The sequence below is a fragment of the Phyllobates terribilis genome, unplaced genomic scaffold (genome assembly GCF_046119375.1).
Source record: "Phyllobates terribilis strain yellow unplaced genomic scaffold, ASM4611937v1 Scaffold_2__4_contigs__length_985480577, whole genome shotgun sequence".
Classification (NCBI taxonomy): domain Eukaryota; kingdom Metazoa; phylum Chordata; class Amphibia; order Anura; family Dendrobatidae; genus Phyllobates; species Phyllobates terribilis.
This window is the reverse complement of record NW_027362762.1, coordinates 329,217,874-329,243,867: the sequence shown is the minus strand read 5'-3', so window position 1 is coordinate 329,243,867 and position 25,994 is coordinate 329,217,874. Positions and strand designations below refer to the sequence as shown.

General features: G+C 45.1%; 1 protein-coding gene across 3 annotated transcripts in view; it reads left to right on the top strand.

The window, feature by feature from the left end:
- The window catches only part of LOC141207720 (cohesin subunit SA-2-like), a 126,197-nt gene that overhangs the window by 68,152 nt on the left and 32,051 nt on the right, over positions 1-25,994 (top strand). For 2 of the 3 annotated variants that reach the window (XM_073664433.1, XM_073664432.1), the window contains exons 16-21: positions 5,523-5,640; positions 12,637-12,740; positions 13,605-13,697; positions 16,765-16,854; positions 22,165-22,371; positions 23,778-23,849. In XM_073664433.1, coding sequence (XP_073520534.1) covers positions 5,523-5,640; positions 12,637-12,740; positions 13,605-13,697; positions 16,765-16,854; positions 22,165-22,371; positions 23,778-23,849 — 684 coding nt within the window. The remainder of the gene's footprint in view (positions 1-5,522; positions 5,641-12,636; positions 12,741-13,604; positions 13,698-16,764; positions 16,855-22,164; positions 22,372-23,777; positions 23,850-25,994) is intronic. The other variant, XM_073664434.1, reaches the window with a different exon arrangement.

Sequence of the window (25,994 nt, the reverse complement as noted above, 5' to 3'; positions counted from 1 at the left end):
TTTTCATGCACCGTCTCTTTAAAAAGCCGGCCGGCAATTCAGCATCAGTACCCGACAATTTATAACAGAAAGAATAGAGTATCACACATAGATTAGATACATAGAAACATGTCAGTCACATATATAAGAAGTACAGTGACAGTGTTGCTTACTGTACTTGTCATTTAGTGTAAAGGATTTATTTAAGAAAATATTAGTGTTTTCATGCACCGTCTCTTTAAAAAAGCCGGCCGGCAGTTCAGTATCAGTACCCGACAATTTATAACAGAAAGAATAGAGCATCACACATAGATTAGATACATAGAAACATGTCAGTCACATATATAAGAAGTACAGTGACAGTGTTGCTTACTGTACTTGTCATTTAGTGTTAAAATAAAGGATTTATTAAAAAAAAAAATTGGCGTAGGGTTCCCTGTAATTTTAGTCTCTAGTGGAGGTTAAGCAGACGGCTGGGGCTGATGTTTGAAGCCTGGGAAGAGGGTAATACCCACGGAGCTTCCCAGGCTACTAATATCAGCCCCCAGCTGAATACCTAGCCTTTACTAGCTATTAAAATGGGGGACCCCCCCAAAAAAATGACGTGGGGTCCCCCCTATTTTAATAGCTAGCAAAGGCTAGGCAGACAGCTGGGGGCTGATATTAATAGCTCAGGAAGGGTGCCATGAATATTGGCCCCCTCCCAGGCTAGAAACACCAGCCGTCAGCCGCCCCAGAAATGGCGCATCCATAGGATGCGCCAATTCTGGCACTTAGCCTCGCTCTTCCCACTGCCCTGTAGCGGTGGCAGTGGGGTAATAGGGCTGGGGTTGATGTCAGCTTATAATGCCAGCTGACATCAAGCCCAGGTTAGTAATGGAGAGGCGTCTATAAGACACCCCCATTACTAACCCCATAGTGAAAGTTAAAAAAAACACAAACACCCAGAATAAAATCCTTTAATTGAAATAAACACACAATACTTTATTGTTCTAAATTAAACCATACTTACCGTCACGCCCATTCCAGCTGAAGCCAACGATCTCCTGCAATAAAAGAAAAATAATAAAGCAACCTCATCCTTACCTTTCGATGGTTCCTAGGACAGCTCCAGCTCTGCTACATCGAGATGACAGGCTGGACCGCAGCAGAACGCTGCCATCCAGCCTGTCATCCCGCAGACACTGAGAAGAGCAGGCTTGCTTGCGCTCTGCAGTGTCCGGCTGTGACGGCATAAAGATGAGCCGAGGTCATGTCCAATGAACTCAGCTCACCTCATGCACGTCACTGACAGCGTGGGAGAATTCTCCTGCGCATGCGGTGAGCGTGAGAGACTCGGCTCATCGGGATGCCGTCACAGCCTGACACTGAGGAGCGCAAGCAAGCCTGCGCTTCTCAGTGTCTGCGGGATGACAGGCTGGATGGCAGCTTTCTGCTGCGGTCCTGCCTGTCATCTCGATGTAGCAGAGCTGAAGCTGTCCAGGGAACCATCGAAAGGTAAGGATGAGGTTGCTTTATTATTTTTCTTTTATTGCAGGAGATTGTTGGCTTCAGCTGGAATGGGCGTGATGGTAAGTATGGTTTAATTTAGAACAATAAAGAATTGTGTCTTTATTTCAATTAAAGGACTTTATTCTGGGTGTTGTATTTTTTTTTAAAATACTTTACTAGAAATTCATGGCGGTCATGTATAATATTGGTGTGACCCCATGAATTTCGGGCTTAGGGCCAGCTGATAATGCCAAGCTGGCCCTAACCCCTTTATTACCCAGTGAGCCACCGCACCAGGGCCCTGGATGAGTTGGGTACAGCGCCAGAAGATGGCGCTTCTATGAACGTTCCATTTTCCGGGGTGGCTGCGGACTGCAATTTGCAGCGGGTGGGGCCCAGAAAGCTTGGGCCTCCCTGCGCTGCAGATTCCAGCCCCCAGCTGCTTAGTTGTACCTGGCTGGACACAAAAATAGGGCGAAGCCCCACGTCAATTTTTTTTAAATTATTTCATGAAATAATTAAAAAAAAAGGGCTTCCCTATATTGTTGTGTCCGGCCAAGTACAAATAGGCAGCTGGGAGTTGGGGGCAGCCCTTTCTTGGATGCTGTACCTGCTGGCATACAAAAATATGGCAAAGCCCACGTCAAAATTTTTGGGAAAAATTAATAAAAAAATAAATAATAATTTAGGAACTGTATCTTTATTAACCCCTCAAGTATCATTTAGTGTTAAAATAAAGGATTTATTAAGAAAAAAATTGGCGTGGGATCCCCATAATTTTAGTCTCTAGCGGAGGTTAAGCAGACAGCTGGGGCAGATGTTTGAAGCCTGGGAAGGGGGTAATACCCACGGAGCTTCCCAGGCTACTAATATCAGCCCCCAGCTGAATACCTAGCCTTTACTAGCTATTAAAATGGGAGACCCCCCAAAAAAATGACGTGGGGTCCCCCCTATTATAATAGCTAGCAAAGGCTAGGCAGACAGCTGGGGGCTGATATTAATAGCCCAGGAAGGGTGCCATGAATATTGGCCCCCTCCCAGGCTAGAAACACCAGCCATCAGCCGCCCCAGAAATGGCGCATCCATAGGATGTGCCAATTCTGGCACTTAGCCTCGCTCTTCCACGCTGCCCTGGTGCGGTGGCAGGGGGTAATAGGGTTGGGGTTCATGTCAGCGCCAGCTGCCATGAAGCCCAGGTTAGTAATGATGGGCGTCTATAAGACACCCCCATTACTAACCTACAAAGTGTTAAAAAGAAAAAACACACACTACACCCAGAAAAAAATAATTTATTTGAAATAAAACACACCATTTTATTTAATTCTTAGTTTACTAAAAAAAAATAGTTACCTGTCCACGTTCCTGCGCTGATCTCCCATGCACAGCTGTCACATCTGGAGATGGTGACAGCTGTGCATGGCTGCTGTAAGCTCACGCTGCCGGGAACACGTCCGCTCCCGGCAGCGGGAGCCACTGACTGAGGTCACCGGAGTGCATTCAGGCAGCGCAGCTCCGGAGACCTCCTTTACGGCACTGCTGTACCGTGGGAATTTCTCACGGTACAGCAGGGCCGTAAAGGAGCTAACCGGAGCAGCGCTGCCTGAACTGCGGCGAACCCGCTTATGCAATGATGGGGCTGCTTTACGGCCCCGTCATTCTAGCGGCGGCAGCGGTTCAGAGCGGTCACATTCTATGTGGCTGCTCTAAACTGGAGATCATCGTGGGACACTCGTGGACTACTACGGAGGGGTAAGGATAAGGTTGTGGTTTATTATTTTATATTTTATTACAGGAGATCGATGGCTTCGGGGAATTAGGTGAGTATAGGTGTAGTTTTTTATTTTTTACTTTATTTTAGGTGGCGATCGGCGGGGACAGGTAATGTATAAGCTAATTTATTTTAGGTAACCACTGGCCACCAATGAAATGTATTTAAAATTTATTGGGGACCAAAAAAAACATGTATAGGGGCAAAAATAGCACATGGGGCAGTTTAAATAGCAGGATCAGGCTGATGGGAACTACTGCTCCCATCAAGCTGATCCTGCTGGCACGAGTGGACGGGGGACAGACATAGGCTGATGGGAGTAGTAGTGTCACATCGGCCTATGTCTGCCTGCACGCACACACCCGCAGACATCGCACAGACACCGCGCAGACACCCACAGACATCGCACAGACACCGCAGACATCGCACAGACACCCGCAGACATCGCACAGACACCCGCACACACCAATCATGATGGGTCTGATGGTCTGGGGGGTGTGGCTGACCTGTGCGGCCGTGGGAAAGTTCATGTGAGTTCATGCAATGCAGTCAAGCATGAACTCACATGAACCCTCTGAGGGAACCGCGGCTACTTCAAATGAACAGCTGATCGGCATCACCTGATACCTCAGCTGTTCATTTGAAAAAACCGGCGGGAAAGCGCAGCACAGAACGGGAAAGCCGGCGGTGAAGTCTTTTCACTGCCGGCTTCCCCGCCCGGGTCCTTCGCTCCCCGCTCCTTGGTGCTGCGCTCCCCGCCCGGTCCTAACTTACCATCGGGATGGGAGGTGGCGAGGGGAGCGGAGGATCGGAGTGGGAGGCTGCGGGGAAGCAGTATGGGGCTGTGTGATTGTTTAAAAGCCAGAGGCTTTTTACCGCCCGCAGGCTTTTAAACAATCAGGAGAATTCTCCCACGCTGGGATGGCATTCTGATGACAGGCTGTCATCCTTCAGAGACACTGCAGAGCGCAGGCATTATGGGAACTTCCGATTCCGGTATTCGATATTGTAAAAGTATCGGAATTAAGTATCGGAATTCCGATACTGCGAATATCGGCCGATGCCCGATATTTCAGTATCGGAATGCTCAACACTACTCACCACCTCTCATGGCGGCCTGTTCCACTCATTGATTACCCTCACTGTCAAAATTTTTTTTCTAATATCTAATCTGTATCTTCTCCCATGCAGTTCCACCCCATTACTTTTACTCTTTTTTTGTGCAAATTAGAATAAAGCTGATTCCTCTACAGTGTGACAGCCCTTGAGATATTTGTAGACAGCTATTAAGTCTCCTCTCAGTCTTCTCTTTTGCAAGCTAAACATTCCCAAATCCTGCAACCGTTCCTCATAGGACATTGTTTGCAGACTGATCACCATTCTGGTTGCTCTTCTCTGAACTTGCTCCAGTTTCTTCATGTCTTTTTTTAAAATGCAGTGCCCAGAATTGGACACAGTATTCCAGATGAGGTCTGATCCAAGAGGAGTAGAGTGGGATAATTACTTCATATGATCTAGCCTCTGCACTTCTGTTAATATAACCCAGAATTGTGTTTGCCTTTTTTGCTGCTGCATCACACTGTTGACTCATGTTCAGTCTGTGTCTTTTATTATTCTCAGGTTTTTTTCACATGTGCTGTTGCTTAGTTCTGTTCCTCCCATTTTGTATACGCTTTTTTCATTCATTCATTCTTGCCCAGATGTAGGACTTTGTTTTTTAAACAGGGAGAAATGCATTCTGTGTGTTGCTGCCCACAGTTCCAGTTTGTTTAGATACTTTTGAATCCTGTAGAGACTCTGATTTTAGGGATGTGTCATTTACTAGGCTGTGTTTTTCTGTTTCGATACAGTCATTGTTTTATCAGCAAGAGATTATACGCAGAGGACAACTGGCCTCATGCCTCCTAACTATGTCCCAAGCACTGATCAGCAGCTCTCTGTCACTACACAATGTACACATAAAGCTGTGGTGTGGATGGCGTTATACACAGCTCCACATATGAGCTATGCTAGATCTGCAGCAGAGAAATCTGTGACTATCACAATTGCTGCTCCCAGTAAACTAATTGATACATAACTGGTATCAGGGTCTCTGTCCCCACTTCATGCTGATGTCAAATTACATAGCAAAAACCGGCTGACAGATTCCCTTTAAAAAGGAGGAAAAGTTTTCTTTTAGCGTTGATATAACTTTTTCACTCCATTACTCCATGTTATCGGGAGCTGACACAATTTTTAAGTGCTGATAATTTACATTTATATGACAATCCTTCTATTCTCCTAGTTACATGACCATGTGACGTACCTTGTTGACAGCCTCTGGGATTGTACACCTGGATTTTTAAAAGACTGGAAATGTATGACATTCTTCCTTTTGCAAGACTCCTCTGAAAAGAGACTTGGTGAGCTCTTACAACCAAACAATAATGGGATTTCAATGCCATGTTTTAGTAAACCTTTGAAATAAATGATTCAAACTGATAATTTATAACAACGCAAAGGGTGATACTTGCAGTAATTGTAACATATGCTGATTTTACTGTGGAATTACAGCAAAATTAAATGAATAGCTTTAAAGGGAACCTTTCACGTTGTACATACAGTCTGATCTGTGAACAGCCTGGTATAGAGAAGGAGAAGCTGAGCAGAAGATATATTCATTTGTTGGAAAAAAATTAGTATAACTTGTATTTTATTAATTGAAATCCCTGCTGTTAGTATGTATGAGTCCAGTGGATGGTCCTATTCAGTGATTTCACAGCTCTGCATGCACAGTCATACAGTGGAGACTGTCAATCATTGAATAGCATCACTCACTGGATTCCTATGTATCCAAACACCAGGGATTTCAATGAATGAAGGAAAAGATGTACTGAAACTTTTCCCACAAAAAGTATATCAATCTGATCAGCTCCTCCTGCTCTCTATCATCCTGACTGCAGATCAGATACCACTTTCATCATGACAGGCTCCCGTTAAGGCTTTTATCATAGTAAGGATAGGCCATAACCTTATGACCAGTGCTGATCCCAGTAGTCATACGTCTACTGATCAGCTCAGCTCTGGCTCAATCCCATGGTTGTGTAGGACTGCTGTTTTACAAACTCTGTAGGAAAAAAACATTTCCCAGTTCACCTTACAAGAATTAGGGTATGTGTACACGATCAGGAGCCACTGCGGGTTTGATGCTGTGTGTTTATGCAGCGTCAAACCCGCAGCTGCCAGATGTTACAGCATAGTGGATGGGATTTCTAGAAATCCCATGCCCACTATGCGTCTCTATGCACCTGCGGATCACCCGCGGAAACTGACAAACGGCGCATCTTTCAGACCCGCAGCATGTCAATTTCTCTTGCGGGTCCGCATGTGGACTTTCCCCATAGATTGACATCAATGAGGAAAGTCCCCATATGAAAAAGAAAATAAATCGCACCACTCATTTACATAATGAGGGCGGAGCCGCGCGGCTATTCAGCAGCGTTCGGGCAACAGGTGGCTACGGATCATGGGCACATACCCTTATAGATAACTAGCTATTGAGCCCGTTCTACGCCCGGGTGTTAGGCATTTTTATTGGTATTTGGTCTCCCATGCTGGTATTTGTGCTACCCCCATCCTGGTATTTGTGCTGCCCCCATCCTGTTATTTGTGCTCCCCAATCCTGTTCCCCCATCCTGTTATGTGCTGCCCTCATCCCTATCCTGGTGTGCATGGCACCCCTCACCCTCAATCCTGGTACGCATGGCACCCCTCACCCCCAATCCTGGTATGCATGGCACCCCTCACCCCCAATCCTGGTACGCATGGCACCCCTCACCCTCAATCCTGGTATGCATGGTACCCCTCATCCTTATCCTGGTATACAGTACAGACCAAAAGTTTGGACACACCTTCTCATTTAAAGATTTTTCTGTATTTTCATGACTATGAAAATTGTACATTCACACTGAAGGCATCAAAACTATGAATTAACACATGTGGAATTATATACTTAACAAAAAAGTGTGAAACAACTGAAAATATGTCTTATATTCTAGGTTCTTCAAAGTAGCCACCTTTTGCTTTGATGACTGCTTTGCACACTCTTGGCATTCTCTTGATGAGCTTCAAGAGGTAGTCACCGGAAATGGTCTTCCAACAATCTTGAAAAATACAGAAAAATCTTTAAATGAGAAGGTGTGTCCAAACTTTTGGTCTGTACTGTACATGGTACCCCTCATCCCTGTCCTGGTATGCATCGCCCCTCATCCAAATCCTGGTATGCATGGCCCCCCAGATCCCTGTCCTGGTATGCATGGTACCCCTCATCCCCCAATCCTGGTATGCATGGCACCCGTCTTCCCCCAATCCTGGTGTGCATGGCACCCGTCTTCCCCCAATCCTGGTGTGCATGGCACCCGTCTTCCCCCAATCCTGGTATGCATGGCACCCCCCATCCCCAATCCTCGTATGCATGGCACCCCCCATCCCCAATCCTGGTATGCATGGCAACCCTCATTTCAAATCTGGTATACATTGCACCCCTCATCCCAATCCTGGTATGCATGGCACCCCTCATCCTCCAATCCTGGTATACATGGTACCCAATCCCTCATCCTGGTATGTATGGCACCCAATCCCTCATCCTGGTATGCATGGCACCCCCCATCCACCAATCCTGGTATACATGGTACACCTCATCCCCCAATCCTGGTATGCATGGTACCCCTCATCCCCCAATCCTGGTATGCATGGCACCCCCCATCCCCAATCCTGGTATGCATGGCACCCCTCATTTCAAATCTGGTATACATTGCACCCCTCATCCCAATCCTCGTATGCATGGCACCCCTCATCCTCCAATCCTGGTATACATGGTACCCAATCCCTCATCCTGGTATGTATAGCACCCAAGCCCTCATCCTGGTATGCATGGTACCCCTCATCCCCCAATCCTGGTATGCATGGTACCCCTCATCCCCCAATCCTGGTATGCATGGTACCCCTCATCCCCCAATCCTGGTATGCGTGGTACCCCTCATCCCCCAATCCTGGTATGTGTGGTACCCCTCATCCCCCAATCCTGGTATGCGTGGTACCCCTCATCCCCAATCCTGGTATGCATGGTCCACTCATCCCCCAATCCAGGTATGCATGGCACCCCTCATCCCCCAATCCTGGTAAGTGTGGTCCCCTCATCCCCCAATCCTGGTATGCATGGCACCCCTCATCCCCCAATCCTGGTATGCATGGTACCCATCATCCCCCAATCCTGGTATGCATGGTACCCCTCACCCCTGATATGCATGGTACCCCTCACCCCTCAATCCTGGTATGCATGGCACCCGTCTTCCCCCAATCCTGGTATGCATGGCACCCCCCATCCCCAATCCTCGTATGCATGGCACCCCCCATCCCCAATCCTGGTATGCATGGCACCCCTCATTTCAAATCTGGTATACATTGCACCCCTCATCCCAATCCTGGTATGCATGGCACCCCCCATCCACCAATCCTGGTATACATGGTACCCCTCATCCCCCAATCCTGGAATGCATGGTACCCCTCATCCCCCAATCCTGGTATGCGTGGTACCCCTCATCCCCCAATCCTGGTATGCATGGTACCCCTCATCCCCCAATCCTGGTATGCATGGTACCCCTCACCCCTGGTATGCATGGTACCCCTCACCCCTCAATCCTGGTATGCATGGCACCCGTCTTCCCCCAATCCTGGTATGCATGGCACCCCCCATCCCCAATCCTCGTATGCATGGCACCCCCCATCCCCAATCCTGGTATGCATGGCACCCCTCATTTCAAATCTGGTATACATTGCACCCCTCATCCCAATCCTGGTATGCATGGCACCCCTCATCCTCCAATCCTGGTATACATGGTACCCAATCCCTCATCCTGGTATGTATGGCACCCAATCCCTCATCCTGGTATGCATGGCACCCCCCATCCACCAATCCTGGTATATATGGTACCTCTCATCCCCCAATCCTGGTATGCAAGGAACCCCTCATCCCCCAATCCTGGTATGCATGGTACCCCTCATCCCTCAATCCTGGTATGTGTGGTACCCCTCATCCCCCAATCCTGGTATGCGTGGTACCCCTCATCCCCCAATCCTGGTATGCGTGGTACCCCTCATCCCCAATCCTGGTATGCATGGTCCACTCATCCCCAGTCCTGGTATGTATGGCACCCGTCATCCCCCAATCCTGGTATGCATGGCACCCCTCATCCCCCAATCCTGGTAAGTGTGGTCCCCTCACCCCCCAATCCTGGTATGCATGGCACCCCCCATCCCCAATCCTGGTATACATGGCACCCCTCATTTCAAATCTGGTATACATTGCACCCCTCATACCAATCCTGGTATGCATGGCACCCCTCATCCTCCAATCCTGGTATACATGGTACCCCTCATCCCCCAATCCTGGTATGCATGGTACCCCTCATCCCCCAATCCTGGTATGCGTGGTACCCCTCATCCCCCAATCCTGGTATGTGTGGTACCCCTCATCCCCCACTCCTGGTATGCGTGGTACCCCTCATCCCCAATCCTGGTATGCATGGTCCACTCATCCCCCAATCCAGGTATGCATGGCACCCCTCATCCCCCAATCCTGGTAAGTGTGGTCCCCTCATCCCCCAATCCTGGTATGCATGGCACCCCTCATCCCCCAATCCTGGTATGCATGGTACCCATCATCCCCCAATCCTGGTATGCATGGTACCCCTCACCCCTGGTATGCATGGTACCCCTCACCCCTCAATCCTGGTATGCATGGCACCCATCTTCCCCCAATCCTGGTATGTATGGCACCCCCCATCCCCAATCCTCGTATGCATGGCACCCCTCATCCCCCAATCCTGGTATGTATGGTACCCTTCATCCCCCAATCCTTGTATGTATGGTACCCCTCATCCCCCAATTCTGGTATATGTGGCCCCCTCATCCCTCAATCCTCGTATGCATGGTCCCCTCAACCCCAATCCTGGTATACATGGTCCCCTCATCCCCCAATCCTGGTATGCATGGTCCCCTCACCCCCCAATCCTTGTATGTATGGTACCCCTCATCCTCCAATCCTGGTATACGTGGCCCCCTCATCCCTCAATCCTCGTATGCATGGTCCCCTCATCCCCCAATCCTGGTATGCATGGTCCCCTCACCCCCCAATCCTGGTATGTATGGTGCCCCTCATCCCCCAATCCTGGTATACATGGTCCCCTCATCCCCATATCCTGGTATGCATGGTCCCCTCACCCCAAATCGTATGCATGGTCCCCTCACCCCAAATACTGGTATGTGTGGCACCCCTCACCCCCCAATCCTAGTATGTGTGGTACCCCTCACCCCCCAATCCTGGTATGTGTGGCTCCCTCACCCCCAATCCTAGTATGTGTGGCCCCCTCATCCCTCAATCCTGGTATATATGGTACCCCTCACCCCCCAATGCTGGTATGTCTGGCCCCCTCATCCCTCAGTCCTGGTATGTATGGTATCCCTCATCCCCCAATCCTGGTATGTATGGTACCCCTCATCCCCCAATCCTGGTATGTGTGACCCCCTCATCCCCCAATCCTGGTATGTATGGCACCCCTCATCTCTTTCACGCTGCACATATACAAAAAAAATAAACACTTATACTCACTTTTCTTCCCTGTGCTCCATTGCTGCTGTGTCCTGTTCTGCCAGAGGCCGGGGGAGGAGTGTGGCGCCGGATAGCGCTATGCTCATGCGCCGATTCCGACGCCTTCACTCCGTCCCCGGTCTCCAGCCAGAAGAGAGGCGCCTCGGCAACGCTCCTCCTCGTCAGGTAAGTATGTAAGTATGGCGCCGGAGATCGCAGTATGCGTTCAGTGCCTAAGCATACCGCAATCTCCGGCGCCATACACTCCTCTTACCTGTAATGGCTCCATGCGTTCTTCTGTCTGGAGCCAGACTGCGTGTTGCGCATGCGCAGTCTATAGAGGGAGTCTTGGATGGTTATATTATAGATCACGTGGCATGAACTATTTTTTATCTGGTAGACCGTGCACGGCAGTGGATCCTAATCGACTAATGGATGCCACAATATACTTATTTGCTTAGGAAAAAAAAAATGTCCAAATAGAAGAGAGTAGCTTTGTGAGCCTATGCGTTTTGAACTGATATTGTTAAATGGTTCTTAGTCATGGGTAGTTTTTTTCATCATACTGAATGTTAACCTTTTGAAATAAAGCATTCAGATTTGTTTCATTTAAAGATGAGTGCTGGACCCTTCTTTTCTCCTAGATTTACAAACTCTGCAGCCTCTTTCATGTAGTAATTAGTGTCTAGTCACTGAGTCAGTAAGGTAAAGCCTTCTCATAGTAGGAAAAACGTTTTTAATAATCAGCTAAACTCCTTTCAGCAGAGACAGAGCTTTTCCCTGCAAGAGTAATCATTAGAACTACAATTCTACTCCATGTAAAGTCCCTGGCAGGGGGAGGAGTGGAGCAGATGGGTCAGGAGTTGAAGAAGGAGATGACTCATGCAGGGAAAAGAGACTTCCTGTTTCAGGTGGCTACGGATCATGGTCACATACCCTTATAGATAACTAGCTATTGAGCCCGTTCTACGCCCGGGTGGTGGGCATATTTATTGGTATTTGGTCTCCCATTCTGGTATTTGTGCTGCCCCTATCCTGGTATTTGTGCTGCCCCCATCCTGTTATTTGTGCTCCCCAATCCTGTTCCCCCATCCTGTTATGTGCTGCCCTCATCCTGGTGTGCATGGCACCCCTCACCCTCAATCCTGGTGCGCATGGCACCCCTCACCCCCAATCCTGGTATGCATGGCACCCCTCAGATTTACAAACTCTGCAGCCTCTTTCATGTAGTAATTAGTGTCTAGTCACTGAGTCAGTAAGGTAAAGCCTTCTCATAGTAGGAAAAACCTTTTAATAATCAGCTAAACTCCTTTCAGCAGAGACAGGGCTTTTCCCTGCAAGAGTAATCATTATAACTACAATTCTACTCACTGCAAAGTCCCTGGCAGGGGGAGGAGTGGAGCAGATGGGTCAGGAGTTGAAGGAGATGACTCATGCAGGGAAAAGAGACTTCCTGTTTCTTCATAGAGCTTAGAAGGAGTCAGCTAGTCAGTTTTTAATCACGTGATGTCATAGACCTAATGGAAAACAGAAGAAGTTACTGGGTAGAAAGACAAAATGAGCAATTGTAAGTATAGAGTTCCATATAATATGATGATTGCAATATATTAAGAGGATAAAAACTTTGATAGGAGTGCTTCTTTAAAAGCAGTTGTGCCAAAATGAACTTTTTTGACCTCTCAATTACAATTGGGAGATCATTGGAGGTTGATCTCCACAGATCTAACATTGATTTTTTTTGTCATCTAACAGTTGTTTCATTGTCTTTTAGGTTTGAGTGCAATACAAGAAAACTTGCTTGTGGAACTCATGTTGGCAACTGTCCGACAAGCAGTTGAAGGTCATCCTCCTGTGGGCAGAGGGGCAGCCAAGAAGGTGCTTTTTTTTCCCTATGTTTCCAAGAGGGAATGTCTTTTATTGAACTATTCTAATAGACACTTCCAATCTGCATGCTCTGTTATATACAGGATGTTCTTGTACGGATATATAGTAGTTGAAGTACTCTATAGAGGGGCAAAAGCGCACACACTAGGGCAGTACTGTTTAAAATGGTCACCACTGAGGGTGTGGTTGCACTCACTTGGTGGTGTCGTGTGAAGGCACAACATCTGTTTAATTGTGAATATCGGCTGCTGCTGTCCCGTTGCTAGAGGAGAAGATACCTTCCAGATGCGTATTTACCAGAATGGAGAGAATCACCTTAGGCGGGCTTCTCTGCGGGAAATGAGGAGCCCTGGAGATTCAGATTTTATTTAGTACCAACACAGACTGCCGCCTTTCTCAAGGTCAAAGAATCAAATGCCATTTGTTTTGTTTTGGTCTTGAGAAAGAAGCCGTTCTGGCGCCGAAATGCGTTGGAACTAGAAAAACTTTATCTGGCGCTCCAAGCCTCCTCATTTCTCGCAGTGCAGCCCGCCTAACATGCGTCTCTCCGCTCTGGTAGATATATAGCTGTTGGTGGAATATATGCAGCGTCACTCTTAGCTGCTACTTCTTGTGCTGTATAGTCAGTATATTCCCTGTGATATCCCAGAATAAGAGCAGCTGCTGGACCTTAGCTATAAGCCTATTTATAGGGCATATTCTCTCCTAAACTGTGCACCATTATGCTTTTATCAGTGGCATCATGTTCCTACTCCTAGTCTGTGTTACACTGAATACATTCCCTTCATAGTAAAGATGTTCTAGTGTTACTGGCCAGCTGTAGTCTGAATTCACACCACTGCTGTTTTATGTAAGGTCCTGTCTGCCAAAGAGAAGAAAGCACAACTGGAAGACAAGGAAAGAATTACTCAACACTTTGCCGAAACCCTTCCCTTGATGCTGGCTAAGGTAACACAAGAGAGGATCAGGGCCTTTTCATCTGCTTTGTGTTCTTATTTTTTTATCACTCCTATTCCATTTTTCAGATTTGTGCTTTATGTCAGAGACTGGATATATGGAGGGAGAATTATCATGCAGCAGATTTCTGGCACAATTTGTGAAAAAAAACCCTGCACCACATTTATTATGTGTGTTAGACACTTTTTACGCTTTGGCCAAAAAGGGAGTGTGGCCTTGCAGAAAAGGGGTCTGGCTTAATGTGCTAAAAAATGTGCCAGATTTGTGGCATATATTTCTGGCACAAAGTAAGCGAACTAAAAAATAGTGTAAACCTAGACTAGGCAGTCTTAAAATTAAAGAGAAAATGTCAGCTCACCCCTGAGATGTAATCCCAGTCTGGCATGGAGCACGGAGTCCTCGCTGCTGCACAGCGCCTGGGTCAATGAGGAAGTGAAGATGGATCCAGCTCAACACACCAGGCAATTGATTAAAATTCAACAATCTTTATTGGCAAATCCTTTTAAAAATTTGTAGAAAAGACAAAAAATGGACATTTTTACTCGAAACGCGTATGGCATTTTTTATACACACCACCCCATAATATATGCTTTCTCGTCTGAGATGTCTATTTTTTGTCTTTTCTACAATTTTTTAAAAGGATTTGCCAAGACAGATTGTTGAATTTTAATCAATTGCCTGGTGTGTTGAGCTGGATCCATCATCACTTCCTCAGTCTTTAAAATTAGACAGATTTATCAAACAGCATTAAAAGCGTTGATGAATTTGATGCATTTTAAGACTGTAGTCAAAAGCCCCACATGCGCTTTAGTCTAATGTGGGCCGAACCTGCCGATATTGACGGGTTCCCCTGATATTTTAATGCGTATGGGGGTCCTGGACATTTAAGGATCTGGCATGTTCAATTTCGTACTGCCAATCCTTTTGTTCTCAGCGAGATAAACTACTACAAGACATGTCTGACAGCTGCTCTCATAGAGAACACAGGAGCGCTCAGCGAAACCTACTGTTACTGTGTATGGTGGACTCAGGAGAGATAGCTGCCAGCTGAATCATTGGTTAGATGACAGGGCGCAGCCTCGTTGCATACACTTGTATAGAGCAAGGCCGCGCACACTAATCAGGTTCTGGCCGGGAGTTTACATATCGCATACGTACCCGTTGGTCCTGGCTCAGAAACCGGCGAATCCCCGCACTGCACAGCGCGTGTGCTGGGGAGATTCATGAGTCTGCAGTCACACAGAGTGACTGCAGACTTATCATTTTAAACTGGACAACCCCTTTAATCAATAGATCTTTAAATAATAATTTTCACAATTGGATGTGTTTAAAAAAATGTTCCTGTGCTGAGATAATCTTATAAATGTGCCCCTGCCTGTGTACTGTGTAATGGCTGTGTCTGACTGTGCAGGAACATGGTCTGATCATACCACCGCTCCTGGGCAGGGGAGGAAGCAAAAGGGTATACAGACATTACAGCAGGAGATCGCAGTTGGTCCTTTCTTTGCTTTCGCAGTTGGTCCTTTCTTTGCTTTCGCAGTTGGTCCTTTCTTTGCTTAAAACAGGCAGTGAAATGTTTTACCTCACAAAAAAAAAATCAGCTGCGACCCCCTGCTGTAATGTCTGTATACTCTCTTTTGCTTCCTCCCAGGAGCGGTGGTATGATCAGACCATGTTCCTGTATGGTTAGACACAGCCATTACACAGTACACAGCAGGGGCACATTTATAAGATTATCTCAGCACAGGAACATTTTTTATAAACACATCTAATTGTGAAACTTATTGTTATTTCAAGATCTATTAATTAGAATGTTCTTTGTTTGTGGGACAATCCCTTTAAGTTTCCTCTTTCAGTAGACAGTATTGATAAATCTGTCCCATTGTTTAAATCAATAATTTTTCCATTCACTGACCAAAATAAGAGACCTGAGAATAACTAACACATAAGCATGTTGAAAAGTTATAGAACTTTTTGTATTATTTTATTATAGAATGAGTGTATTTGATTTAAAGAGTAACCGGCATTTTAATTTATATTTCATAAATCAATAGTACACATGAAAATAAGCAGAATTGACAGTTTTGATAAAGACTTATCAATTTTGGCAGAGAAAGAATCAAATTTCTCTGATAAGATATATTATAAAGTTGCTTATATTCATGTGTACTATTGATGTATGAAATAAAAATTAAAATGACGGTTACTCTTTAAAGGGGTTGTCTGGTCAAAAGTGATAGGTCTGCAGTGACTGTGTGTGACTGCAGAGTTATGAATTCCCCCAGCGCAAGCAATGTGTGCTGCGGGGATTCGCCGGTTTCAGACCCGGGACCGGAGGGTATGTGTGTGTTATACATACTCCCAGCCAGTGGGCGTGGCCTAGCTCTTCATACACTTGTATAGAGCGAGGCCGCGCCTTCTAGTCGGACGCGCTCACTGGCCGTCTGCGTCACTAGACAGGTTGTGGCCTCGCTCAGTACAAGTGTATGGTGCAAGGCGGTGCTGACTGGCCAGGGTCTGAAACCGGCGAATCTCCACAGTGCCTGCACTGGGGGGATTAATAAGTCTTCAGTCACACAGATTGACCGCAGACTTATCACTTTTGACCGGACAACTTTGTGCACATGACTGTACTGTATTTTCGGTCCAATGTCATGCTAGGGGCCATGCACCTGTCCGATTTTCTTCCTCTGACTGAGCCAGTCCAAGGAAAAAATCACAGCATTCCTGAGTTGGATCTGATTATCAGATCCAATAACTGTCAATGAGTCCGTGAAAAACATCAGACGGCACTCGGATGACACCTGAGTGCAGTTCGATTTCCACAGACTGACACAATGGAGAAAATGGTGAGATTTTTTTCTCTGTCTTCTCCTCATCCAAGAGAATAGGAGCACACTATGCTCACGCTCTGACCAAATGCCGATCAGCCCTATTCTCTCGGATGAGAGAGTATACGCTGATGTGACCCTAGCATTGAACTGGGAAATTATCTCATGATTTGTGTGATTTCCATACTGCCATCATTCAGTTGTTTCCTTATTATTTTTTTACACAGTTCTCAACAAATCCTGATAAAGTGATAAATCTTTTGCAAATCCCACGGTATTTTGATAAAGATATATATTTTGAGGCCCCTATGGAAAAAGTAAGTAATGAAATTCTTACCAGTCTGCTTACAAACTGCCCACTTCACCCTCTGTGACCAGCTGGCGTAGACAGATTTGGAGTTATTGAATACTAGTTGTGATATGTGCATACATTATATAATATAGGTGCGCTCCTGAGCAAGATAACATTACTTCTAATGCTGTTTTGTGACTAAGATCTATTTCTTCAAATACAAATAACTGAGACAAAGAATTGCTAAGTGACAAGTTACTTCTCAGCTAAACCGAAAAGATAATGTAATATACTAACAGTTTGTCTGGCTGCTTCTGTCCTGTGTTAGGCTCCGTTCACACATCTGTGTCTCCAGTACGTGTGGTGCCATTTTTCACACGTACAGGAGAAATTTACACAAGCACACGGATTATAATCTATGGGGCAGCACACACGTCCCTGTAACTCACATGTAGATATGTGTTTTTTTCCAGGAGCACGGATTACTATACGTCCCATACACGTGCATACAGATGACATAAAGAGTGACATCCGTGTGACAGGTGCCGGAATAGAAGGCCGAATAGAAATGACAGTTGTTTAGGTGTTAAAGCTGTGCAAAGATATAGATAGATACAGATAGCTAGATAGATATGGGGATAGATATGGGGTAGATAGATAGCTAGATAGATATCAGTGAGATATACAATTAGTAATTTATTAAGAATTTATTAAGCTAATAAATAAATGAAAAAAATGATGTGGGGTCCCCCTAGTTTTGATAACCAGACAAGGTAAAGCAGATAGCTGTGAGCTGATATTATCAGGCTGGAAAGGTCCATGGGTATTGGGCCCTTCCCAGCCTAAAAATACCATCTCTCAGCTGCCCCAGAAGTGGCGCATCACATTAGATGCCCCAATTCTGGCGCTTGGCCCGGCTCTTTGTGATTGCACTGGCAATCGGGGTAATGGTAGTTGAGGTTGATGTCAGCTGTGATTTGTCAAAAATCACAGCTGGCATCAAGCCCTGGGGTTTCTAATCAAAAATAAAAACACACACACAGAAAAAATAGTTTATTTGAAAAAACCACCCCCACACTATCCCCGGTTCACCATTTTATAAAAAAAAAAAAAAAAAAAAGCCATGCATGTCCGACGTTGTCCTGGGAATCCGCTGTAGGCTACCAAATCTGACCTAGTCCAGAAATGGATACCTGAAAAACGTAACAAGTGAGAATTAAAAACCAGAGATTGTCCCTCGTTCACCAATTTATTAGAAAGAATGTTCCCACGCAGGTCCGACGTAGTTCAGCGTTCCCTGAATCCAGTACAGATAGGTACAGTTGTGCTCAAAAGTTTACATACCCCTGCAGAATTTTTCCTTTCTTGACCTTGTTTCAGAGAATATGAATGATAACAAAAAACTTTTTCTCCACTCTTGGTTATTAGTTGGGTGAAGCCATTTATTGTCAAACTACTGTGTTTTCTCTTTTTAAATCTTAATGACAACCAAAAACTTCCAAATGACCCTGATCTAAACTTCACATACCCCATTTCTTAATACTGTGTATTGCCCCCTCTAACACCAATGACAGTTGAAGTCTTTTGTGGTAGTTTTGGATGAGGTTCTTTAATTTCTCAGATGGTAAAGCTGCCCATTCTTCTTGGCAAAAAGCCTCCAGTTCCTGTAAATTCCTGGGCTGTCTAGCATGAACTACGCTCTTGAGATCTCCCCAGAGTGGCTCAATGATATTGAGGTCAGGAGACTGAGATGGCCACTCCAGAACCTTCACTTTGTTCTGCTGTAGCCAATGACAGGTCGACTTGGCCTTGTGTTCTGGATAGTTGTCATGTTGGAACGTCCAAGTACGTCCCATGTGTAGCTTCCGGGCTGATGAGTGCAAATTTGCCTCTAGTATTTGCTGATAACATGATGCATTCATCTTTCCTTCAACTTTTACCAAGTTTCCTGTGCCTTTTGTAGCTCACACATCCCCAAAACATCAGCGATCCACCTCCATGCTTTACTGTAGGAATGGTGTTCCTTTCATCATAGGCCTTGTTGACCTCTTTCCAAATGTAACGTTTATGGTTGTGGCCAAAAAGTTCAATTTTGGTCTCATCACTCCAAATTACATTGTACCAGAAGTTTTGAGGCTTGTCTCTGTGCTGTTTGGCGTATTGTAAGCGAGATACTTTGTGCCATTTGCGCACTAATGGCTTTTTTCTGGCGACTCGACCATGCAGCCAATTTTTCTTCAAGTGCCTCCTTATTGTGCATCTTGAAACAGCCACACCGCTAGTTTTCAGAGAGTCCTGAATTTCAGCTGATGTTATTTGTGAGTTTTCCTTTGCATCCTGAACAATTTTCCTGGCAGTTGTGGCCAAAATTTTGTTGGTCTACCTGACCTAGGTTTGGTTTTTACAGAGCCCCTGATTCTCCATTTGATAATCACAGTTTGAATTCTGCTGACTGGCATTATCAGTTCCTTGGACATTTTTTGTATCCCTTTCCTGTGTTGTACAGTTCAACTACCTTTTCCTGTAGATCCGTTGACAATTCTTTTGCTTTCCCCATGACTCACAATCCAGAAACATCAATGGTTGCATGAAAGATGCAAGAGTCTGTCTGGATCCCAGAAACTCACTCAGCTTATATGCACACACACTGATCACAAGCAAACAGGTCACAGGTGAGGAAGTTACCTTTAGTAGCCATTCAAACCCATTTGTGTCAAATTCTGTGCATGTTATCAGGCCAAAATCACAAAGGTATGTGAACTTTTGATCAGGGTCATTTGGATGTTTTTGGTTGTCGTTAAAGGGAACCTGTCACGTCCTAGCTACCCTCTACACGGCCCCCATAGCATTGTTAGTGATGCAATGTGCATCACTAACAAGCTTTTTCCATTAAAATTGGTGCAGCTATAATGATTTTATAATCTTTAATATACTTAGATCCTACCTGCTCATTCAGTCATAGGGATGTGCTTGTCATGTTCAGTCATGGGCGGGCGCAGCATTCACTCACTGCTGGCGCCGCCCATGTATTACCAGCTTCACTGCGCATGCGCTATGACGCTCTATTTCCCGCGCTTGCGTAGTGAGGATATGTGATTACCAGCTTCACTGTGCACGTGCGAGGAACATAGTGCGTCATAGCGCATACGCAGTGAAGCTGGTAATCACACAGCCTCACTGCGCAGGCGGCCAGGCATCTACAAGTGCGCATGCTCCCCACAATATCAGCACTTGCCGGGAGCAGTATTCAAATACATGGGTGGCGCCAACAGTGACTGAATGCGATGCCCACCCATGACTGAATATGACAAGCACACCCCTATGACTGAATGAGCAGGTAGGATCTAAGTATAATAAAGATTATAAAATCATTATAGCTCCACCAATTTTAATGGAAAAAGCTTGTTAGTCATGCACGTTGCATCACTAACAATGCTATGGGGGCAGTGTAGAGGGTAGCTAGGACGTGACAGGTTCCCTTTAAGATTTAAAAAGAGAAAACACAGTAGTTTGACAATAAATGGCTTCACCCAACCAATAACCATGAGTGGAGAAAAAGTTTTTTTGTTATCATTCATATTCTCTGAAACAAGGCCAAGAAAGGAAAAATTCTGCTGGGGTATGTAAACTTTTGAGCACAACTGTATATCAAGAATCTTATTCCAAGCCAGAAAATGTATTAATTCTAGATGGATTCAAAATTCGCCTCCTCGATGATTGAGTTTCCAAATAAAATGAATTCAATTATCAGATTGGAGAAGGGAATACAGGTGCATCTCACTAAATTAGAATATCATCAAAAAGTTAATTTATTTCAGTTCTTCAGTACAAAAAGTGAAACTCATATATTATACAGTCATTACAGAGTGATCTATTTCAAGTGTTTATTTCTGTTAATGTTGATGATTATGGCTTACAGCCAATGAAAACACAAAAGTCATTATCTCAGTAAATTAGAATACTTTATAACAGCTTGAAAAAGGTTTTTAAAATCCGAAATATTGGCCTACTGAAATGTATGTTCCATAAATGCCCTCAATACTTGGTCGGGGCTCCTTTTGCATCAATTACTGCATCAATGCGGCGTGTCATGGAGGCGATCAGCCTGTGGCACTGCTGAGGTGTTATGGAAGCCCAGGTTGCTTTGATAGCAGCCTTCAGCTCGTCTGCATTGTTGGTTCTGGTGTCTCTCATCTTCATCTTGACAATACCCCATAGATTGTCTGTGGGGTTAAGGTCAGGCGAGTTTGCGGGCCAATCAAGCACAGTGATACTGTTGTTTTTAAACCAGATATTGGTACTTTTGTCAGTGTGGACAGGTGCCAAATCCTGCTGGAGAATGAAATTTCCATCTCCAAAAAGCTAGTCGACAGAGGGAAGCATGAAGTGCTCTAAAATTTCCTGGTAGATGTCTGCGCTAACTTTGGTCTTGATAAAACACAGTGGACCTACACTAGCAGATGACATGGCTCCCCAAACCATCACTGATTGTGGAAACTTCACACTAGACCTCAAGCAGCTTGGATTGTGTGCCTCCCCACTCTTCCTCCAGACTCTGGGACCTTGATTTCCAAATGAAAATTGGAGCTCTGTGTCAGTGACTGCCTTCTGGACATCTGTCAAGTCAGCAGTCTTCCCCATGATTGTGGAGCCTACTGAAACAAACTAAGGGACCTTTATAGACGCTTAGGAAGCCTTTGCAGGTGTTTTTTGTTAATTATTTTAATTTACTGAGATAATGACTTTTGTGTTTTCTTTGGCTGTAAGCCATAATCATCAGCATTAACAGAAATAAACACTTGAAATAGATCACTCTGTAATGACTCTATATAATATATGATTTTTACCTTGTATTGAAGAACTGAAATAAATCAACTATTTGCTGATATTCTAATTTAGTGAAATGCACCTGTATATATGAAAAGAAAATCTGTGGGTAAATATGAAAAAGTATGGGGTCCATGGCTAGACACTTCAAGACTTACCTCTGCACAGTTACTTAGGGATAGAATGATGGATTTAGTATTTTAACTATATTTACAATACGAGGTACCAGATTCTATATAAATGTAATAAGATGGTTCAGAATCTATGGTAGGGGTGACAGTAAAAATGTAACGTATAATGCATTCTGTTATGAAAGAAAGGGGGGGGGATATGGTTGGGGCATATAACTGTCTTCTGTATATCCATATACACACTGTTTCAATGTTCTTTCTATGTCTATGGAAAATTGGAAAATGTTTTTTGTGGTTATAAAAAATTACCTAATTAAAAAAAAGAAAGAAAATGAAGCTAACTTTAGAGTGGTCACTGTTTTCACATTGAATTGCAGCATGTAGAGGCCTTGATGAAACAGATGAAAAGCATAGCTGTAAGTCACTCAGACCTAGAGGTGCTAGAAGTCTGTTCCAAAACATACGGCAGTCTCAGTAATGAAAACCAGAGCAGCCAGAACTGTCAGGTCAGTCTTTCCAAAAAAGAATTGATCAAGCATCTCGTGGACACCTACAGTCAAATGCTGGATGATGTTCTGCAGGAGGTGAGTCACATTGGGGTGTTTATCCATTGGACTTAGCCCTATAGTTCTGAGAATGAGACTTTGACTTTCTTTCCCATTATGGAACTCTACTAAGAAATGACTTAACATTTCCTACTTTGGTATTGTGATTGTGTACCAGCACATTTCCTCCTCGAATGAAGACTTGGATATCATTTCAGTGAAAGTACCCTGAAGCGATTGCTCTGTTGGTTGTACAGTAAAGGTTACAACAATCCCTTCATTGTATAACATGTGACCTCTTTTCCATAACACATAATAACACATTATCATGGAACTACAATGCTCAGCTTGTGAATGGCATTTTATTGTTTTTTACCCACCTATAATTTCCTGTTCACAAGCACTGTCACCTTAGAGGATTATATAAGGACTAGATTCATGTTTTCATCCACAGCTTTTTTCCTAATTTAAAGGGAACTTGTTACATGATTCACACCAGCCAAACCACAGAGAGCGTGAATCAAAGAGCGGTTGTTTTCAGGGGCAAACCCTGACAGCTTGGGGCCCCTGTGCAAGAAATGTGTTTGGGCCCCCTTCTTTTATGGCGACCATGCTACAAATTATGTAATATATATATCTACCATCCTCTCTTGTTAGATGTATAATGCAATGACTGCTGATGGAGCATGGGAAAGCTTCTTTTCTTATGGAGGAGCTGATGAACTGGTCTACTGGTCAGATGCTGCTCCATCAGCAGTCATTATATATCTTAACAAGAGAGGACTCTATGTAATAAAGAGAGGGCGCTGTGATTAACAATAACAAGGATATGCTATGTAAGGGCCGGTGCTGTGCATGACAAGAGATGGTACTATGTAACACATAACAAAGAAGGATGCTATATAATAAGGGTGGCGACATAAATAACTAGAGAGCATGGTACATAATAAGGGACTGTTATATATAATACAAGAGGAATCTATGTAATTAAGGACGGCGCTATTTATAACAAGAGTGTACACTATATACTACGGGACTATACTATACATAATAAGTCTACATTCCTTTATCTGTGTGAAGTGTCGGTGTACTGCCTGATTTTTTTTTTTCTCTGACCGCACACAGACCCATTGAGTTTGTCCTCAAAATTGGATCAGAAATAGACACGCTCTCAGTATCACAGATCTCATTCTCGGATTCATGATTTACAAAGATATGTGAATGGACCTGTAAAACTCTGAGCCTTTGTGCCTTCTGCTAAAAAAAAAATCTGGCAGCTCACGGACCTTTCACACAAATGTGAGAATTTGGCCTAAGGAAGGTCGTTTTACAAATAACAGAATTACTCCAAGTCCCACAGTATAATGAATAAATAATTAATCCAATGCCTACCGCTGATGTTTCATCTGAGTCGTTTTTTTGTTGTTTCTTCTCCATCTGGTCAGACCTTCATGTCGATATCTCCCAGCCACAACTCGTCTTGTCATGCTGATCACCGCAGCCCTGAAAATAACAAGGTCACATATATTGTATACATACATTTGTCTCCCAAATAAAAAGTCTTGCCAAGAAATATGTACCCCACCATTAATATACTATTAGCCACATACCATTCAAAATATAAACTGATAAGCCAGAATTGTGCCCCCCATTAACTATAATCTCCGTCGCCCAATAAATATAAATTAATCAGTCTCTGAGACTCTACCCCCAATTCATTTGAAGGCTATGTACACACATTGCGTTATTGTTGCTGAAAATAAGCAACGTTTTACAGTACAAGCAAAGTGAATGAGATTCCTGAAGTCTCATGCTCACGTTGCTTAGTTTTTCCTTGCAGATTTGCAGCAGATTAAAATCTTGCAACGTTTTCCACTCATACTAATGAGTGGGGAAAATACGCAACAAAAAACGCAAGTAAAAAAACATGTCAAAACTATGTATTTTACGCAGCACTTTTCCTGCTAACACATCAGGATTTCCAACAGAATTTTCTGCTGCAAATCTTGAACATGTGCACATCCTGGTATAATGTCCCCCAGTCTGGGCCCCTTCCTGGGAATAATGTGCCCCATCCCGGGCCCCTATCTTGTGTCCTTCCTTCCCTCCCTCTCACATACACATTGATTATAAGGCCCTGATAGCATCATAATTAATTGGGAGGTGGGAGAAGACATTATCAGGGTCTTCTATTGTAATGGGGGTGGGAGAGCATGCTATCAGGTAATAATCAGGCTTCCTTTAATAATGTCCTCCATACTGGGCCCCTTCCTGGGATAATGTCTCCCAACCAGGCCTCCTTCTTGGTATAATGTGCCCCATCCTGGTCCCCTTCTTGGGGTAATATGCCCCATCCTGGGTTCCTTCCTGGGGTAATGTGTCCCATCCTGGTATAATATGCCCCATCATAGTCCCCTTTCTGGTACAATGTTCTCCATCCTGCTCCCTTTACTGGGGTAATGCTACCCATCCTGGTATAATGTCCCCCATTCTGGGGTAATGTTCCCCATCCTGTGCCCCTTCCTTTGGTAATGTGCCCCTTCCTCTGAATAATATACCCCATCCTGGGCCCCTTCCTGGGGTAATGTGCCCCTTGATGGGGATATTATGCCTCATCCTGGGCCCCTTTCTGTGGTAATGTACCCCTTCCTGGGGGTTATGTGCCCCATCCTGGGCCCCTTCATGGGGAAGTGTGCCCTTCCTGGGGTAATGTGCCCAATTCTAGACTCTTCCTGGGGTAGTGTGTCCCTTCCTGGGGATAATGTGTCCCATTCTGGACCCCTTCCTGGGTCATTGTGCCCCTTCCTGGGGTAGAGTGCCTCTTCCTGGAATAATGTGCCTCATCCTGGGCCCCTTCCTGGGTTCATGTGTCCCTTCCTGGTATAGTATGCCCCATCCTGGTCCCCTTACTGGAGTAATGTTCCCATCCTGGTATAATGTCCCCCAATTTGGGGTAATGTTCTTCATCCTGGGCCCCTTCCTTGGGTAATGTGCCCCATCCTGGACCCATTCCTGGGGTAATATGCCTCATCCTGGGCCCCTTCCTGGGGTAATGTGCCCCTTCCTGGGGTAGGTTCTCTCATCCTGGGCCCGTTACAGGGGATAATGTGCCCCATCTTGGGCCCCTCCCTGGTATAATGTGTTTCTTCCTGAGGTAGTGTGCCCATTCCTGGGATAATGTGCCCAATCCTGGACCCTTCCTGGGGTAATGTGCCCCTTCCTGGGGTAGGTTCTCTCATCCTGGGCCCCTTCCTGGGATAATGTGCACCTTCAGTCACGTGCATGCCGACGCCAGCTGCCGGCCTCTGATTGTGTGTATTGCCGGCCCCCTGTTCCGCAATACGTTTCATTTCAACTAAAGGTGCGTCCAGCTGAAATAGTCGCTGGTGCTGGCGGGCCCCCTCCAGCTCTGGGTCCTGGTGCAGCCAATATGATATGTCCGCCCCTGGTTCTTGCATTCTAAACATCTATATTTTACTGTGAATCACTGCAGTGTTTATGAAAAAAAAAACTAGTTGAAAGCTTCTCCTCGCCTGTTCTGCTAAGCTGATGGAGTGTGTATAGGCAGAGACCTGTCAGTCTTGCTGAGTGGGCATGGAGAAATCAGCAGAGATCTGCCTCTTAGACTAATCCCCTCGTCCACGGCTGCACTTTTAATTATG